The sequence below is a fragment of the Rhinoderma darwinii genome, chromosome 2 (genome assembly GCF_050947455.1).
Source record: "Rhinoderma darwinii isolate aRhiDar2 chromosome 2, aRhiDar2.hap1, whole genome shotgun sequence".
Classification (NCBI taxonomy): domain Eukaryota; kingdom Metazoa; phylum Chordata; class Amphibia; order Anura; family Rhinodermatidae; genus Rhinoderma; species Rhinoderma darwinii.
The window spans coordinates 177,751,577-177,768,794 of NC_134688.1; the positions used below are offsets into that span (position 1 = coordinate 177,751,577).

General features: G+C 41.3%; 1 protein-coding gene across 1 annotated transcript in view; it reads left to right on the forward strand.

Annotated features, from left to right (window-relative positions):
- PROZ (protein Z, vitamin K dependent plasma glycoprotein) overlaps positions 1–17,218 on the forward strand; it is a 42,890-nt gene that overhangs the window by 7,206 nt on the left and 18,466 nt on the right. The window contains exons 4-6 of the mRNA XM_075852538.1: positions 7,571–7,684; positions 8,443–8,580; positions 15,676–15,764. Of these exons, the coding sequence (XP_075708653.1) occupies positions 7,571–7,684; positions 8,443–8,580; positions 15,676–15,764 (341 nt within the window). The remainder of the gene's footprint in view (positions 1–7,570; positions 7,685–8,442; positions 8,581–15,675; positions 15,765–17,218) is intronic.

The window sequence follows — 17,218 nt, forward strand, 5'->3', positions numbered from 1 at the left end:
TCTGGAACTGAAATGAAAAGAATTGCATTCCTGTTCAAAGGGTCTACATAAAAACCTATTGTGTCCAAAATAGAGAAGGACAAATAGCAAAGCATTTGTAAGGGATTGCCCACACGTAACGGAATTACTGCAGAAGTTTTCGCACCATTTACTGCTTTTTTTTTACTGCAGAAAATGGTGCTGCGTTTTTCTCAATGTTGAGAGATGGTGACATCTTGTCCAAAAAACATACGCACCGCAGGTCAATTTCTGGACGGAAATTTTACGCAGCATGTGAATGAGATTTGTTAAATCTCACCCACTTCGCTGCATCTGTATTCTGCTGCATATTTTCCATGTGCAATTCCGGACGGAAAATATGCAGCAATGGACAAGCCCTAAGGGTCCTTTTACACCGGCCAATTTTGGCCGTAACAACGAGCGCCAATCAACGAGACACCTCGTTGATTGGTGCTCGTTTGTTGCTTTCTCAAGGAACTATGATCAGTAATGTATGTGAACGAGCGATCGTTACTACGATCGCTTAACCCCATGCATTTCCATCATGTCAGCAGCACATCTCCTTGTTTACACAGGAAGATGTGCTGTCAATAACAATAATAATTTATGCTGCCTAAACTATTCGATCAGCCGATGAACGAGCATTTTCTCGTTCATCGGCTGATCGTTGTCCTGTTTACATAGGGCAATGATCAAGAACGAGCATTCATATAAACGCTCGTTTGCACGATAATCGGCTTGTGTAAAAGGGACTAAACACACAGTGCACATTCCACTTAACTTTTTTGTAATAGATGGTTTCCCAGAAAGGCCTCAGGACAGAGAGTGAAAATACTGCATCACTTTTACATTCAGCTAAGGGCTAAACCGGTGGAGCAGAGTACTACGAAATTATACCATTACACACTAAAGGGGACCAAGGAACTTTGTGGATCAGGCAAGGTACAATCATTTTTTAATACATTATTTGCCTCTGCTCCTCCTCCCCTTCATTGTGAGTTAATGCTACTGATTGAGATAGTTATAATCTTTCTTATCCATATCTTGCAATATCTATTTAGTTTTGAGAGATGTTGTACTATCATGTCATATTGATTCACATATTTCCACTGTTTTTATGATCATGTCTTTATATGGATTGATTTATAATAAATGTATTGTTAATTGCATTATATACTGTATATCCTGTGTATTCCTATATATATTTGGCACTATGCACTTTTTGAATTAGCTTGAGAAAGGTTCAGGTGTGAACCGAAACGTTGCGCATTCTTTCCACCTGGTGGTGAATAAACCAACATCTCACCAACTTTGAAGTCCTGGTGCTGTTACTTGTCTCCTGTTCCTCATATATATATATATATATATATATATATATATATATATATGGAACAGAATACAAGTAATATATATATTGAAGGCGCTGTCGGCAAGGGGTTCTCACAAACGGCATTACGGTTATGGACCGGTGATGGTCTGGGATCAGTAGCTGAGCCCACGCCATTACCAGCGTTTGTCAGTTATTAAAGCAGAAAAACTTCTGTAACGTCTGATCCCGACTGCTTAACCCATTAGATGCCGCAGTCAATAGCGGATGGTTCCTATGGCAACCAGAGGCGTAACAATGGCCTAGAGGTCTTCCATTTACAGAAGTCTTATAGGCCCTACCAGAGACAGGGCCTAATAGGGTGCCTGTCAGTGTAAAACTGACAGTTATAATACATTGCGCTACAAGAGTAGTACAATGCATTATAAGGATGTGTTCACACACAGCATAAACACTGCAGATTTTCCGCAATGGATTTCATTAAGGAAAATCCGCAGCATATTAGAGTAGCAGCAGAGTGGATGAGATTTGAACAAATCTCTTCCACCTGCTGGAAAAAAAGAAAACAACCGAAAAACCGTTCAAAATTGACCTGCGGTATTTTTTAATCCACAGCACACCAATGTATGTTCCGGAATCGCTTCTTTTCTGTTGCGGGTTTTCCCCGTTGAATTCAATGGGGAGTTAAAACTTGCAATAAATAGCAAATGTTGCGATTTTTGCAGAGAAAAAGCTGCGATTTCGACACAAAAATCGCAATTCAGAAAAAAAAATAACAATTTATACTTACCACCCGGGCATTGTCATAGCGACACTTCCGTCTTTTCTCTGTGCAGTCCCGCCTCTTGAGATGATGTTTCATCCCATAAGACTGCTGCAGCCATTTACAGGCTACAGCGGTCACATGGACTGCAGCGTCATCCCTGGAGGTCGGACTGCACGGACAACAGAGGGATGCGTCGCCATGACAGTGGAGACCGTGGTAAGTATAATTTTAAATGTTTATTAACGCTGTACAGCGGATGCTGTAAAAATTAAATAAAAAACTATGTCGCGGTTTTTTGGTCACCTTGCCTCCTGAAAAATGGAATGAACAAAGATCAAAAAGTCACATGTACCCCAAAATGGTACCAATAAAAACTTCTGCAAAAAAAAAGCCCTCATACGACTATGTCAATATAAAAATAAAATAAAGTTATGGCTCTAGTAATGCGGGGATGAAAAAACATCCTGACCTGGGTGCCAGTGGTGATCATTCCTTCAGTTTCAAAAAGTGGTTAGCAAAGCCCTAATATTTGGAATCCAGGAAGCGGAGGGCCCAAGCACATCTGCTAGAAGCAAGGGTGCCCGTATTATACCGGGGCAACACTTTCCCAGCAAAGTTTCCCAAACTAAAAAGGACAATAGGACCCCAAAAAGGTGCAGTGTGTGTTCCTAAATGGGTATAGGATTGGACACCATTTATCAATGCGACACTGCCCTGTTCATAAAGGAAGTATTCAAAGCGAACCACACATCAATGGATTATTAATTTTATTATTTATGCCATTATTATACCATCTTATTATGCCCTGATGTACTCAGCTAACATTGCATATGCCCCCACATTATAAACTGAAAGACTAGTAAAACCTCAAACAAAAACTACCGCTAAGCAAAATCTACGCTCAAAAAGCCAAATGGCGCTCCCTCCTTTCTAAGCCCTACACTGTGTCCTAACAGCAGTTTACATTCACATATATGGCATTGCCATACCCGGAAGAACCCGCTTAACAATTTATGGGGTATGAATTTCCAGTGGCACAAGCTGGGTATAGCATATTGCGCACTGAAATGACATATTAGTGGAAAAATTCAATTTTTACTTTGCACCATTCACTGCACCTTAATTTCTGGAAAACACATGAGGGGTTTAGATGCTCACTACACCTTTTGGTAAATGCCTTTAGGGGTGTAGTTTCCAAAATGTCTTTTCATCTCTAGGGTGTTTCTAAAATCAGCAAACATGGAATTGGAAAGCTGTCTTTTCACAGTGGCACAACCTTAAAGAGGCTCTGTCACCAGTTTATAAGTGCCCTATCTCCTACATAGTCTGATCGGCGCTGTAATGTAGATAACAGCAGTGGTTTTTATTTTGAAAAACGATCATTTTTGAGCAAGTTATGAGCAATTTTAGATTTATGCTAATTCGTTTCTTAAAGACCAACTGGGCGTGTTTTTACTTTTTACCAATTGGGCGTTGTACAGAGAAGTGTCTGACGCTGGCCAATCAGTGACCAATCAGTGTCCTACACTTCTCATTGTTCCAGCCCAACATGATCTACAGCAGTGTGATTGTGCAGTGAAAGAAGCTGGGCTGGAACAATGAGAAGTGTATGAAGCTGATTGGTCACTGATTGGTCAGCCTCATACACTTCTTTACAACACCCACATGGTCAAAAGTAAAAACATGCCCAGTTGGTCTTTAAGAAACTAATTAGCATAAATCTAAAATTGCTCATAACTTCCACAAAAATGATTGTTTTTCAAAATAAAAACCACTGCTGTTATCTACATTCCATGCCGATCAGACTATGTAGGAGATAGGGCACTTAGAATCTGGTGACAGAGCCTCTTTAATACAACATATTGGGGTGCTACAACAACATACAACATATTCAGCAGAAATAGTTTTACAAATGCTGCAGGGCTTTTTCTCCTTCATTCCTTGTGGAAATAAAAAATTTTAAGCTAAAATGACATTAATTGGCAAAAATTTAATTTTTTCATTTTCATGGTCTAATTCTAATAAAATCTATGAAACACCTGTGGGGTCAACATGCTCACTGCACCCATAGATGAATTCCTTAGGATGTGTCTTTTCCAAAATGGTGTATTTTTGTGGGGTATTTCTTATTTTTTGGCATCTTGAGGCCTCTGAAAACCTATAGTGGAGTTTAGAGTTTTTCTCAAACTCTAAATGTATCGACCAAATTTTAATACTAACATTAGGTACAATGTGTCATAATAAAACGATCTCAGAATCGCTTGAATAGATAAAAGCTTACCACATAAAGTAACATGACAGATTTGAAACGAAAGTTCAGAAAAGCATATAAAACTCACTTGTAAGGGTAGAACACATTCAAGGAAAAAGCTCAAAATATAACCCAAAACCTGCTGATATATCCATATGTATATATGACTGGATAACACTACCATAATGTGACTGAATAACACCCCTATACCGTGACTGGATAATACTAGCATATTGTGACTGGATAACACCACCATACTATGACTGGATAACACCACTATATGGTAAATTAATAATACCGCCATACTGTGACTGGATAACACCACTATACTCTGATTGAATAATACCACCATACAATAACTAGATAATACCCCTTTACCATGACTGGATAATACTAGCATAATGTTACTATATAGCACTACCATACCGTGACTGGATAACACCACTATATGATAAATTAATAATACCACCATACCATGACTGGATAAAACTCTAATACTGTGACTGGATAATACTGGCTTATTGTGACTGGATAACACCATCATACCAAGACTGGATAACACCACTATATGGTAAATTAATAATACCGCCATACAGTGACTGGATAACACCACTATACCGTGACTGGATAACACCACCATACATCTACTGAATAACACCATCATACAGTGTCTAAGTAATACCACCATACCATGACTAATATGAATAACACCATCATACCGTGACTGGATAACAACACCAAACAGTAACTGAATAAAACCTCCATACTGTTGCTGAATAAAAAACACTATGGAGATAACAAAATTATGACCATAGTGTAACTGAATATTACCACCATACTGAGACTAAATACTGTGATCATATAGTGGCCAGATATCACACAGGTGGTCTGCAGAGTACCCCCAAATTGCAGACCAGACAAATTAATAAAATACTGGTCAGACGCAAACAAAGTCAGAATAAACAATAAAATCCAATGTCGTCTTCTCTGATTAAAGTTTTTCGCTTTCCAGGCTCCTCCGTCCTGCCCAGACCATCATGTTGACATCCTCCAGCTATGACTCTCTTCTGCAGAGTTTGCTACACAAACATCTTTGACTCCATGCTTTCTCAGCACATCCCCTCCCTCTTTACAAACTCCCCATCCTGCTGTCCCCTTTAATAGTGCCATCCTGCTGTTACATCTAATTATGTGTCTGCTGTGCTGCTCAGTGCCCATAAATATTGTACTTCAGTAAGACAGTGCCTCACAGTAAAGAATGCTATACACATAGTACTCCACAATAAATAGCGCCATAATGATGCTCCATCATTAAAAGCACCATAGACATAGTGAGCCCCTTAAAGTGCCCTACAGTTAATAGCACCATACAGAGTGTCGAAACAATAAATAGCGGCATACAGATATTGCCCTATTGTAAATAGTCCCATAACAGAGATAGTGCCCTATATAAAATTATACAAACAATGGGAGGGTTCCTCCAGCTCACCTTATCACAGATGTGTAGTATCATTCGCGCACGGGTCCTCGTGTCGGCACACGTATGAACATAGAAGAAAGGCAGAAATTGAATCCAGCGCTGAGTCCTTTTGGGTCTGTTTAAAATAGGAAGCTTCTTCCAAGTTTTATTAACAAAATAGTAAAAACAAATGCGCTGATTGCGGATATTCCCAGAGTACAATGGAGGGATTATGGCAGTGTGAGTGGTGCCTACGCGTTTCTGACGCCTACTGCGTCCTTAGTCATGGCTTCTATTCCCAGAGTACAATGGAGGGATTATGGCAGTGTGAGCTGTGCCTACGCGTTTCTGACGCCTACTGCGTCCTTAGTCATGGCTTCTAGAAGCCATGACTAAGGACGCAGTAGGCATCAGAAACGCGTAGGCACCGCTCGCTCACACTGCCATAATCCCTCCATTGTACTCTGGGAATACCCGCAATCACCGCATTTGTTTTTACTATTTTGTTAATAAAACTTGGAAGAAGCTTCTTATTTTAAACAGACCCAAAAAGACTCAGCGCTGGATTCAATTTCTGCCTTTCTTCTATAAAATTATACCATATAGACAGTGCCCCATATAAAATGGTGCCATGTATCGTGTCCTATATAAAGTTTTTGCCATAAATAGTGCCCCTAAACAGTGCCCCATATAAAGTTGTGCAATAAATAATGTCCCATTTAAATTTATGCTATATAGTGCACCCAATAAATAAACCCCTAAATTAAATGAGACCCTAGACCAAATCCCTAAATCAGGCCCCCGACCATACCCCTAAATGAATTCAGACTTAACACCCAAACCCTAATTCAATTCAGACCCCAGAGCAGACCCTTAAAGTAAATCAGACCCCAGACAAGATAGATGCCCAAGTTAATTCAGACCCCTAAATTATTCAAATGACCAGACGCGTAAATTAATTCATTCCCCAGAGCAGACCCTTAAATTAATTCAGACCCCAGACTTGATTCAGACCCCAGGCTAAACCCCTAAATTAATTCAAATTCCAGTCCAGACACCTAAATTATATCAGACGCCAGACCAGATACCTAAATTAAATTAAACCCCAGACCAGACCGCAAAATTAAATAAGACCTCAGATGAGACCCCAAACTTGATTCAGATACAAGACCAGACCCCTAAATTACCAAACCCCAGATCAAACACCTACCTTAAATCATACCCCACACCAGATACCTAAATTAAATCAAACCCCAGACCAGACCGCTAAATTAAGTCAGACCCCAAACGAGACCCCTAAATTAATTCAGACCCAGACCCCTAAATTAATTTACACACCAAACTTAAATCAGACCCCAGACCAAACCCCTAAATTAGTTCAAATCCCAGACCAGACCCGTAAATTAAATCAGACCCCTGACCAGATTGCTTATTTAATTCAAACCCCAGACAAGACCCCTAAATTAATTAAAACTTCAGATCAGACCTCTAAATTAAATCACACCCTAAATCACACCCCAAACCAGACCCAACCCCAGACCAGACCCCCTACATTAAATCACACCCCAGGTCAGAAAAAATAATTCTGTTTACTTACCTCTCCCCGCTCCTGACTGAGGGACTTGCTCTAAAAAAATAAATATCTTTTTGCTGGAAATAAATATCAGATTATCAGACTCCGGATTATTGGATGCAGGATTAAAGGAATTCCACTTTATTTAGAATGAAATTTGATGATAAAAAATATGATTTTACTCATATCCGCAGAAGGCAGACCATGTTCCTCCAGCCCATGCAAGAACGATGGTGTGTGCACAGATTATATTGGAAGATACACCTGCACGTGTCTTGAAGGTTACAAAGGAAAGAAATGCCAGTTTGGTAAGAAATGTGTAGAAGTTGTAATTTGCTTTATTTTTGGGGTGTCAGTGATATTTAAGCAGGACCAAAATGTACATAACAAAATGTGAAAAGATGTAGTATAAAGTAATAGCACTATAATTACAATACAACTAGGTATAGATTACTGAATGAATTTACTCTTCAAGAAAACGTTAAAGAGGCTTTGAGATATCCCCTTCTGTTGACATTTTATTCAGCCAGTTCTAGTTTAGGCTTACGATTGTTTTGTGGCTCTTCCTTGGGGTGGTAAGTTAGCTTTAAGCCTTTGCTTTTCCAAACCCTATTTGAGCTCTCATGAGAGTACAAATCTCATGTCTATGGTGCCTACCAGGTGGACAGGATTTCAACCTGCCCAATATTATCTTCACCCGGAAGATGTGTTGCTAAAAGTATCAGGCAATTGCTTATTCTTGTCCATTATTGAAATAAACACGCATGCTCGGTCGATCTGAGCATGCATGTTTATGGAAGATTCAGGCAGTATAGCAGCTGGATGACAGTTATCTTACGTCTATCTTACTTTATGTTAAAGAAATGTGTGGTGTAGTTATAGGAGATGAAAATGTTTCAGTTGACCTAGGGACATGGAGCCAAGAGAGACCCAAAAGCCCCTCTCCTACATAGGAGGACAGTGGAACTATAAATAGCATGTGGTATTTGTGCGTGCCACGATTTTCAATGGTTGTAGTCTAAACATTTCTTCTCTAGTCATTCTATTTTATTATGTGTTCTTGTAGCGACAAATGAATGCCACCCTGATGCCGAAGATGGATGCCAGCACTTCTGTGAACCAAGATACGGTCTCGACCTTTATATTTGTTCTTGTGCATCTGGCTACAGGCTTGGTGAAGATGAAAAGTCATGTCACCCAACAAGTGAGAAAAATACTGAAAACAAATTTGCGGCAGTATATTTTCAATAGCCTACCTGTTAATTCATACAGAAATTTTAATGGCAATTTTAACTGCATCAAAAATGCTTCTCGAAACGCCTGTTATTGAAATGTAACATGCGTTTTTAATTTGGCGTCATTTTGCACATGCGCAGCAACCCAGGGGGAGTTTGGTTCATCCCAGTGGGACAGTTGGCAGTCAGGACGTTGGGAGTAGTAGTCCTCTATCACGGTCTGGTCACGGTGTTCACAGTGGCCGTGGCTTGCTTCCACTAGACCTCCCATACTCCAAGGGCTGGTACAGTGATGAGGGGTATTGCACTTAGTGGTAGTTGGCACTTAGATGGTGGTAGTTGTTCCCCGGGGCACCCCCTTTGTAAATATCTCCTGACCGGTGGAAGGTGGGGTGCCCTTGATGGTGTAGTGAAAATGATAGGCAGGAGACTGTAGTAAAGTTGAACAAATAAACTCACGGTTTCTTTACTTGTCAGCAAATTTCAGAACTCTTCTAAGATCGGTGCCTCCAGTTCTTATAAAACAGTCTTCCAACAATGGGCTGTTGTACTGGAGCTAGAGCAAGGTTTCCCAAACCTTAAGTTTTTTCTTGAATGTAGTAATCGGTTTCTCTGATGCAATTACTCAAGTAGTGATTCCTCTAATATGCAGTTCACTGAGGGTTGTACAAGTATTTTCTGCAGTTCCTATCGGCGAAGTGCAGATATTCAAAAATATGCAGCAATGTCTGCTGCCAATGTTGCTAAGCCAGGCCTGAGCTGTGGGGCCCTGAGCCTGCAACAATCTCCTCACAGCCTTGCCTCTAACTCAACTGCCACCAACTTGGAGGGGGCAAGCCTATATCAGTTTAGCTTCACCCTCCTTCAAGAACAATCTTTAGAGCATACTATAAAAGAAATAGGGGAATCACTCAGGCTAAATTCACACGACAGTGAAAAAGAAATCGCCATTACAAATTGATCAACTGTCAGTTTTGCATCAGTGTGTCTCCAAATTTTCATCCATTTTAAATCCGTCTGACCATTTTTAACCCTTTCTCAACCTATGACGAAAATGAACGTCATGGTCGGGTATTAGCTCCCGCACCAGGACGTTCATTTTCGTCACTATTTCAAACTGTCACTCTGTGTTTACACAGAGCGTCAAGACCGCGCTGCCAGCTGTCCCAGACAGCTGACACGACAGTCTTGCCGGTCAGCGGACCATCGCCGCTGCTTTCGCCAATTAACCCCTTAAATGCGGCGACCGATTGCAATCGCCGCATTTAAGGGGTTTGAAGCATATCGGCAGCCCCCACGAAGTGATTGTGGGGGCTGCCGATGCTTATTGTGGCAATCGGAGGCCAGACAATGGCCTCCGGGTTGCCATGTACGGAAGCCTTGGAGGAGCAGCCTCGGCCGGTTCTCTGAGGCTTCCTGTCAGTGTGACTGTCACGTCACAATGACAGTTAGAATACATTACACTACGTAGGTATTGTAATGTACTCTAGCAGCGATCAAAGCTGCAAGTCTAAATGTCCCCTAGTGGGAGAAGTTAAAAAAAGTAAAAAAAAGGTAATAAAAATGTTTTAAAAAAAAAAAGTGTAAAAATAAGTTCTAAGTTACATAAACAAAAAATGCTTTTTTTTCCTATAAGACTTTTATTATAGGAAAAAAATGAACACGTTAAAAAAGTACACATATTTGGTATCACCGCGTTCGTAACGACACAAACTATAAAACTATAATGTTATTTTTCCTGCATGATGAACACCCCAAAAAAATCAATAAAAAACGCCAGAATCGCTATTTTTTGGTCGCCACCCCTCCCAAAATAAAGAATAAAAAGTAATAAAAAATTCACATGTACCCAAAAATAGTACCAATAAAAACTACAACTCGTCCCGCAAAAAAACAAGCAATTAGACAGCTTTTTTGACTAAAAAATAAAAAAGTTATGGCTCTCAGAATATGGGGACACAGAATTTTGAACGCCGCAAAAAAACAAACTAAAAAACATTGTCAGAATTCCTGGTGTTTGGTCAGGATTGCAAAAAAATGGAATAAAAAGTGATCAAAAAAATCGCATGTACCCCAAAATGGTACCAATTAAAACTACAGATTGTCCCGCAACAAATAAGCCCTCACACAGCTTCGGTGGTGTAAAAGTTAAAAAAATAAAAAAGTTCTGGCTTTCAGAATATGGCGATGCAAAATGGGCAGAGTGTTCCATAAGTGGATATGATTGGGCGCCATTTATCAGTGCGATACTTACCACACATCTATGAATTATTATTTATTTACCGCATTATTATACCCTCTTATTATGCCCTGATGTACCCCGCACAAATTACATATGCCCCCACATTCTAAACTGAAATACCAGTAAAACCCCAAACAAAACTACTGCCAAGCAAAATCTGCTCCCCAAAAGCAAAATGGTGTCCCTCCCTTCTGAGCCCAGCAGCGTGCCCAAACAGCAGTTTGCGCCTACATATATGGCATCGCCATATTCGGGAGAACCCTCTTAATGTTTTATGAGGTATTTGTCTTCAGTGGCACAAACTGGGCACAACATATTATGCACTAAAATGGCATATCAGTGGAAAATTGCAATTTTCACTTTGAACCATCCGCTGTGCATTAACCCCTTTGCGCACTATGACTTAATAGCATGTCATGGTGCGGGGGTTCATGTATGGAGTGGGCTCACGTGCTGAGCCCGCTCCATACACTGCGGGTGTCAGCTGTGTGTCAGCTGTGCTAACGTTATTAGTGGTGAGAATTATTATTTTTTTAAATTCAAAAAAGAAAAACTTTTCCCATTTTTCTTCTAAAGTAATGTAAAAAAATGAACAAAATTGGTATCGCTACATCCATAAAAGTCCGAACTATTACAATATATCATTATTTAATTCACACGGGGAACACCGTAAAAAAATGTAATAATTTAAACCGCCAAAATCGCTGTTTTTTTTGTCACCTTAGCTCTCAATACCACATATGGGGTATTTCCGTAATCAGGAGAAATTGCTTTACAAATGTTGTGGTTCTTTTTTTTCCTTTATTCCTTGTAAAATTTAAAATGTCTCTGTTTTTTCAGAAAAAAAGTAGATTTTCATTTTCACAGACTAATTCCAATATATTTAGTGAAAAACCTGTGTGGTTAAAATGCTAACTATACCCCTAGATAAATTCCTTAAGAGGTGTAGTTTCCAAAATGGGGTCACTTTTGGGATGTTTCCACTGTTTTGGTCCCTCCAGGGCGTTGCAAATGCGACATGGCACCGAAAACCTTTCCAGCAAAATCAGAAATTCAAATGGCGCTCCTTCCCTCCTGAGCCCTGCTGTGGGTCCAAACAGCAGTTTATTACCACATATGGGGTATTGCCGTAATCGGGAGACATTGCTTTACAAATGTTGGGGTGCATTTTCTTAGTTATTCCTTGTAAATATATTTGTGGTCAAAATGCTAACTACCCCTTGACAAATTCCTTGAGAGGTGTAGTTTCCAAAATGGGGTCACCTTTGGGGTGTTTCCACTGTTTTGGCACCAAAGACCACTTCAAACCTGACAAGATGCCTAAAATATATTCTAAAAAAAAAGGGGGCCCAAAATCCACTAGGTGCTCCTTTGCTTCTGAGGCCTGTGTTTCAGTCCATTAGCATGCTAGTGCCACATGTGGAAAATGTCTAAAAACTGCAGAATCTGGGCAATAAAATATTGAGTTGCATTTCTCGGGTAAAACCTTCTGCGGTAGAATTTTTTTTTAATTAGAAGTAAATTTCGGCAAAAAAAAATTACATTTGTAAATTTCATCTCTACTTTGCTCTAATTCCTGTGAAACGTCTAAAATTTTTAAACACTTTGTGAATGCTGATTCGAATACCTTGAGGGGAGCAGTTTTAAAAATGGGGTGATTTATGGGGACTTTCTAATATTTAAGGCCCTCAAAGCCACTTCAGAACTGAACTGGTCCCTGAAAAAATAGCCTTTTGAAGTTTTCTTTAAAATATGAGAAATTGCTGCTAAAGTTCTAAGCCTTGTAATGTCCTAGAAAAATAAAACGACCTTCAAAAAATTATGCAAACATAAAGTAGACATATGGGAAATGTTAACTAGTTAATATTTTGTGTGGTATTACTATCTGTTTTACAAGCAGATACATTTAAATTTAGAAAAATGCAAATTTTTGCAAATTTTCTAAAAATTTGGTTGTTTTTCACTAATAAATATTAAATTTATCGACCAAATTTTTCCACTATCATAAAGTACAATATGTCACGAGAAAACATTCTCAGAATTGCTTGGATAGGTAAAAGCATTCCCAAGTTATTACCACATAAAGTGACATGTTAGATTTGAAAAATCGGCTGTGCCACAAGGCCAAAACAGACTGCGTCCTAAAGGGGTTATAACTGTCAAATATCATAGAGGGACAACATAGTATAGTGCGCCGCTGCAATTTTTTTCTATTTTAAACCACGCCTCTAATCTTGCCCATACACACCCGCTTCAGCCCACACAGTATCATGCTCCCATAGTGCCTCCCACACAGTATAATGCACCCATAGATGCACACATACAGTATAATGCCCTCGAAGCTGCTCCTATACAGCATAATGCCCGATAGTTGCCAGCATACAGCATAATGCCCCCATAGCTGACCCATACAGTATAATGCCCCCTAGCTACCCCATTCAGTATAATGCTCCTCTTGCTGCCACCATAGAGTATAATGCCTCTCTAGCTGCCCCATACAGTATAATGTACTAGTGCCAGTGCCCACATAGTGCCAGTGCCCACATAGTGCCACACACAGTGCTCATGTAGATAGCGCCAGTGTCCCCTGTAGATAGTGCCACAATGCCCATGTAGATAGTGGCAGACCCTCTTAAAGATAGTGCCACCCCCCTGTAGATAGCAATACCCCCCTGTAGCCATTGGGACTACCACTTGGGGCAGAAACCCCAGCCATAGCATCGGCAACGCTCTGGCCAGGGATTCCACTACAGGAAGAGCAACTAACGTCACTGTGCATATATGGACAGTGACATCAGGGAATCCCCGGCCATAGCATCTGCAAAGCTTTGGTAAGGGATTTCGCTCCAGGAGGAGCCACTGATGTCACTGTCCATATTTGTACAGTGGCGTCAGGGATTCCCTCTAGGAGCGGAATCCCCGACCATAGCGTCGGTACCGCTCTGGCAGGGGATTCCGCTATGGACCCACTGAGGTCACTGTCCATATATGACGTCCAGTGACGTCAAGGGCTTCCCCGGGCTCAGCGCTTAAAGTAGCACTGTGCCCAGGGTGTCCCCTGTACTAATGCTGAAGCAGGGAGCTGAAAGTTCCCTGCTTCAGCATTGGGTTCAACTGTATCTGTGTCCTGAGGACACAGATACAGTTGACACCGGGAGTCCATGACATACCACTGGCTGCCCGGAACAGCGGGAGACTGCCCGAAATTCAGGACTGTCCCGCTGAATCCGGGACAGTTGGGAGTGGTATGCCTGTAGATAATTCCCGCATTGATCGTGCCAGTGCCTGCATAGATAGTGCCAGTGCCCACATAGTGCCCCAGTGTCCCCTCTAGGCAGTGTCCATATAGTGCCCATGTAGATAATGCCACACCTCCCCCAGAAAGTGCCACACTTCCACTGTAGATAGTATCACACACCCCACCCTGTATATAGTACCACACACTCCACCCAGTAGGTAGCGCCACACACACCCCACCCCGTAGATAGTAGCATTGGGGCTTCCTCTAGGAGCGGAATCCCCAGGGATGCCGCTAAAGGAGGAGCCCGACTTTACTGTCCATATATGGACAGTGATGTCAGGGGCTCCCTCTAGGAGCGGAATCCCAGACCAGAGCGTCATCGTTAACGTCCTGGTTGGGGATTCCGCTCCAGGAGGCGCTCCGGACGTCACTATCCATATATGGACGGTGATGTTAGTGGCTTTGAGATTCCAGAATCAATACCCAGAGCATCGGCAACGCAGTGGCCGGGGATACCCGCATCTCAAAGCTCCTAACGTCAATGTCCATATATGGACAGTGACATAAAGGGCATTGCCAAGACAGGAGTCCACGGCCGGAGAGCATTGCGATGGCCAGGGACTCCATAGTTGAAAGCCCTGATATCACTGTCCATATATGGACAGTGACTTCAAGGGCTTCCCAGAGCTCAGCGTTTAAGTAGCGCTGTGCCTGGGGAGTCCTCTTGTGAGGGCCTGGATCCGTTTTTTACAGCCGTCACAAGACTGATTTCTGAAAAACGTCTGTTAAAAACGGATCCATTGAGTTCAATGGGGGCCGTCGGGCCATGAAAACTGCCAAAAATAGGACATGTCCTATTTTTTGGCAGCCAGTATTTACGGGCCACTAAAAAAAGCTAAATAAAGGCAGCCACTCTTTTCGGTGCATACCTGTAGTCCTCCAGTGCAGAAAGTCACAAAGCTATTGAAGCTACTTAATATTAAACTCCCAAGAAAAATCCCTCCATCTATAAGCCACAAACATCCAAATAGAATACATGAAAAAGGTTGGTCTGAAAAGTACAACCCCTGTAAGGCCTTATTTACACGACCGTGTGCTGTCTTTTTATAACAACGGACAGCACACTAACCCATACAAGTCAAAGCATGTGTCCGTTGCAAGAAATTCACAGCATATCCTATTCCGGTCCATTTTTCCGGAACAGACTCGCTCATTAAACTCTATGGGTGCGTGAAACAAATAGGACAGCACATGGACGACATCCGTGTGCTGTTTTCACTGATCAGTTGCTAAAGAAATGCAGAAAAATAAAGTGAAAAATAAAACCAGGAAGTGCTTTCAGAAGAGAAAACCAGAAAAATAAACGGGCGACACAAATCGGACGCACTTAGGTGACATTTCTCATCGCTACTATTATTTTTTTTAAATAACCAATATTCTGTTACTCCTTGAAATGTCTAACACAAACAGTCCAATGTACAATAGTATGGCACAGTTAAACTAAATGATATTGTAATGCAATAGAAAGTAATTAGGAAAAAGAATATTGAGCCACTAGCTGTTTTATCCCTTCATTGACAGATCCCTATTCTTGTGGACAAATGCTGAATGAGGAGAATACTACATTGCTGAGTATCCAGGACAACTACACCAATCCTTTCCCTTGGCAGGTAAAAACAAAATAAAACATTATTGCAAATGTACATGTATAAACAATCGTATTAGTCACTGGAGCTAAATGAGTGCCGAACGACGTGCTGTATCATCGATCAACTTTCGTTTTAAACGGACAGTATCGGACCATTTAAAGCACCTTAAAGATGTCAAACACAAATTTCTTAATGGTTATGGAGTTTGTGTTCATGGGATAAGCTCTTACTTTCAGGAATTTCTTCGTCAGCTGAGCCATCAATTCAGCTGACGTGACAGAATCATCTTTGACGGAATTATTTAACCCCTTAACGACCAGGCCTATTTTGACCTTAATGACCAAGCATTCTTTTTTATTTTTCTCATCTTCACATTCGAAGAGTTCTAACTCTTTTATTTTTCCGTCAACATAGGCGTATGAGGGCTTGTTTTTTGCGGGACGAGTTGTGTTTTTCAATGGCACCATTTTTTGGGGCATATATTATATTGATTAACTTTTATTAACTTTTTGGGGGAAGGGAATTAAAAAATAACACTATTCCTGCATTGTTTTTTGCGTTTTAAATTTACGCCTTTCACTATGTGGCATAAATACCATGTTACCTTTGTTCTATGGGTCGGTATGATTACGACGATACCACATATGTTTAGGTTTTTTATATTTTACTACGTTTGCACAATAAAAAAACTTATTAAAGTAAAATTCCAAGAGCCATAACTGTATTATTTTTCCGTTGATATCGCCATATGAGGGCTTGTTTTTTGCTTCCATCTGCTTCCGATTTTTCAGCCGTTTTTCGAGCGTTTACGGCCCGAAAAATGGCCGAAAATAGGCAGTGTGAACATACCCTAAAACTGACAGGCAATCTATTAAGCCATGCCTCTGGCACGGCCTAATAGGCATACAGCCAGGTCTGGCCTGGGGGTCTTTGTTACGCACCCGGCTGCCATGGCAACCCGTTAGCGGCCTCTGTCAATAGATTTAAATGCCGCGGTCGCTATTGACTGCGTAATTTAATGGGTTAAAACGGCTGAGATTGAAGGTTTCTTCAATCTCGGCAGTTGCACCTGGAGCCTGGCTGTCAGTCATAGCCGGGCTCCCGCGGCGATCGTGCGGGCACAGCTTCTGTGCCCACGTGATCTCCATCACGTACATGCACGTGGGAATGCGCGAACAGGCTGCATTACTAAGGCGGGGCTTAGTGTTAGCCGGTGAAAAGGCTAACACTAACCCCCATTATTACTCTAGTACCCACCGCCACCAGGGGTTCCAGGAAGAGCCGGGTACGATCCAGTACCCGACCATCTGTAGTGATGGTCCGGCACTGGGGCGGCTGCAGGCTGGTATTATTAGGCTGGAAAAGGCCAAAAACAGTGGCCCTTCCCACCCTGGTAATGCTAGGCTGCTGCTGCTGCTGATGCTGATGCTGCTGTGTTGTATCTGGCTGGTTTAAAAAATGGGGGGTATCTGTCA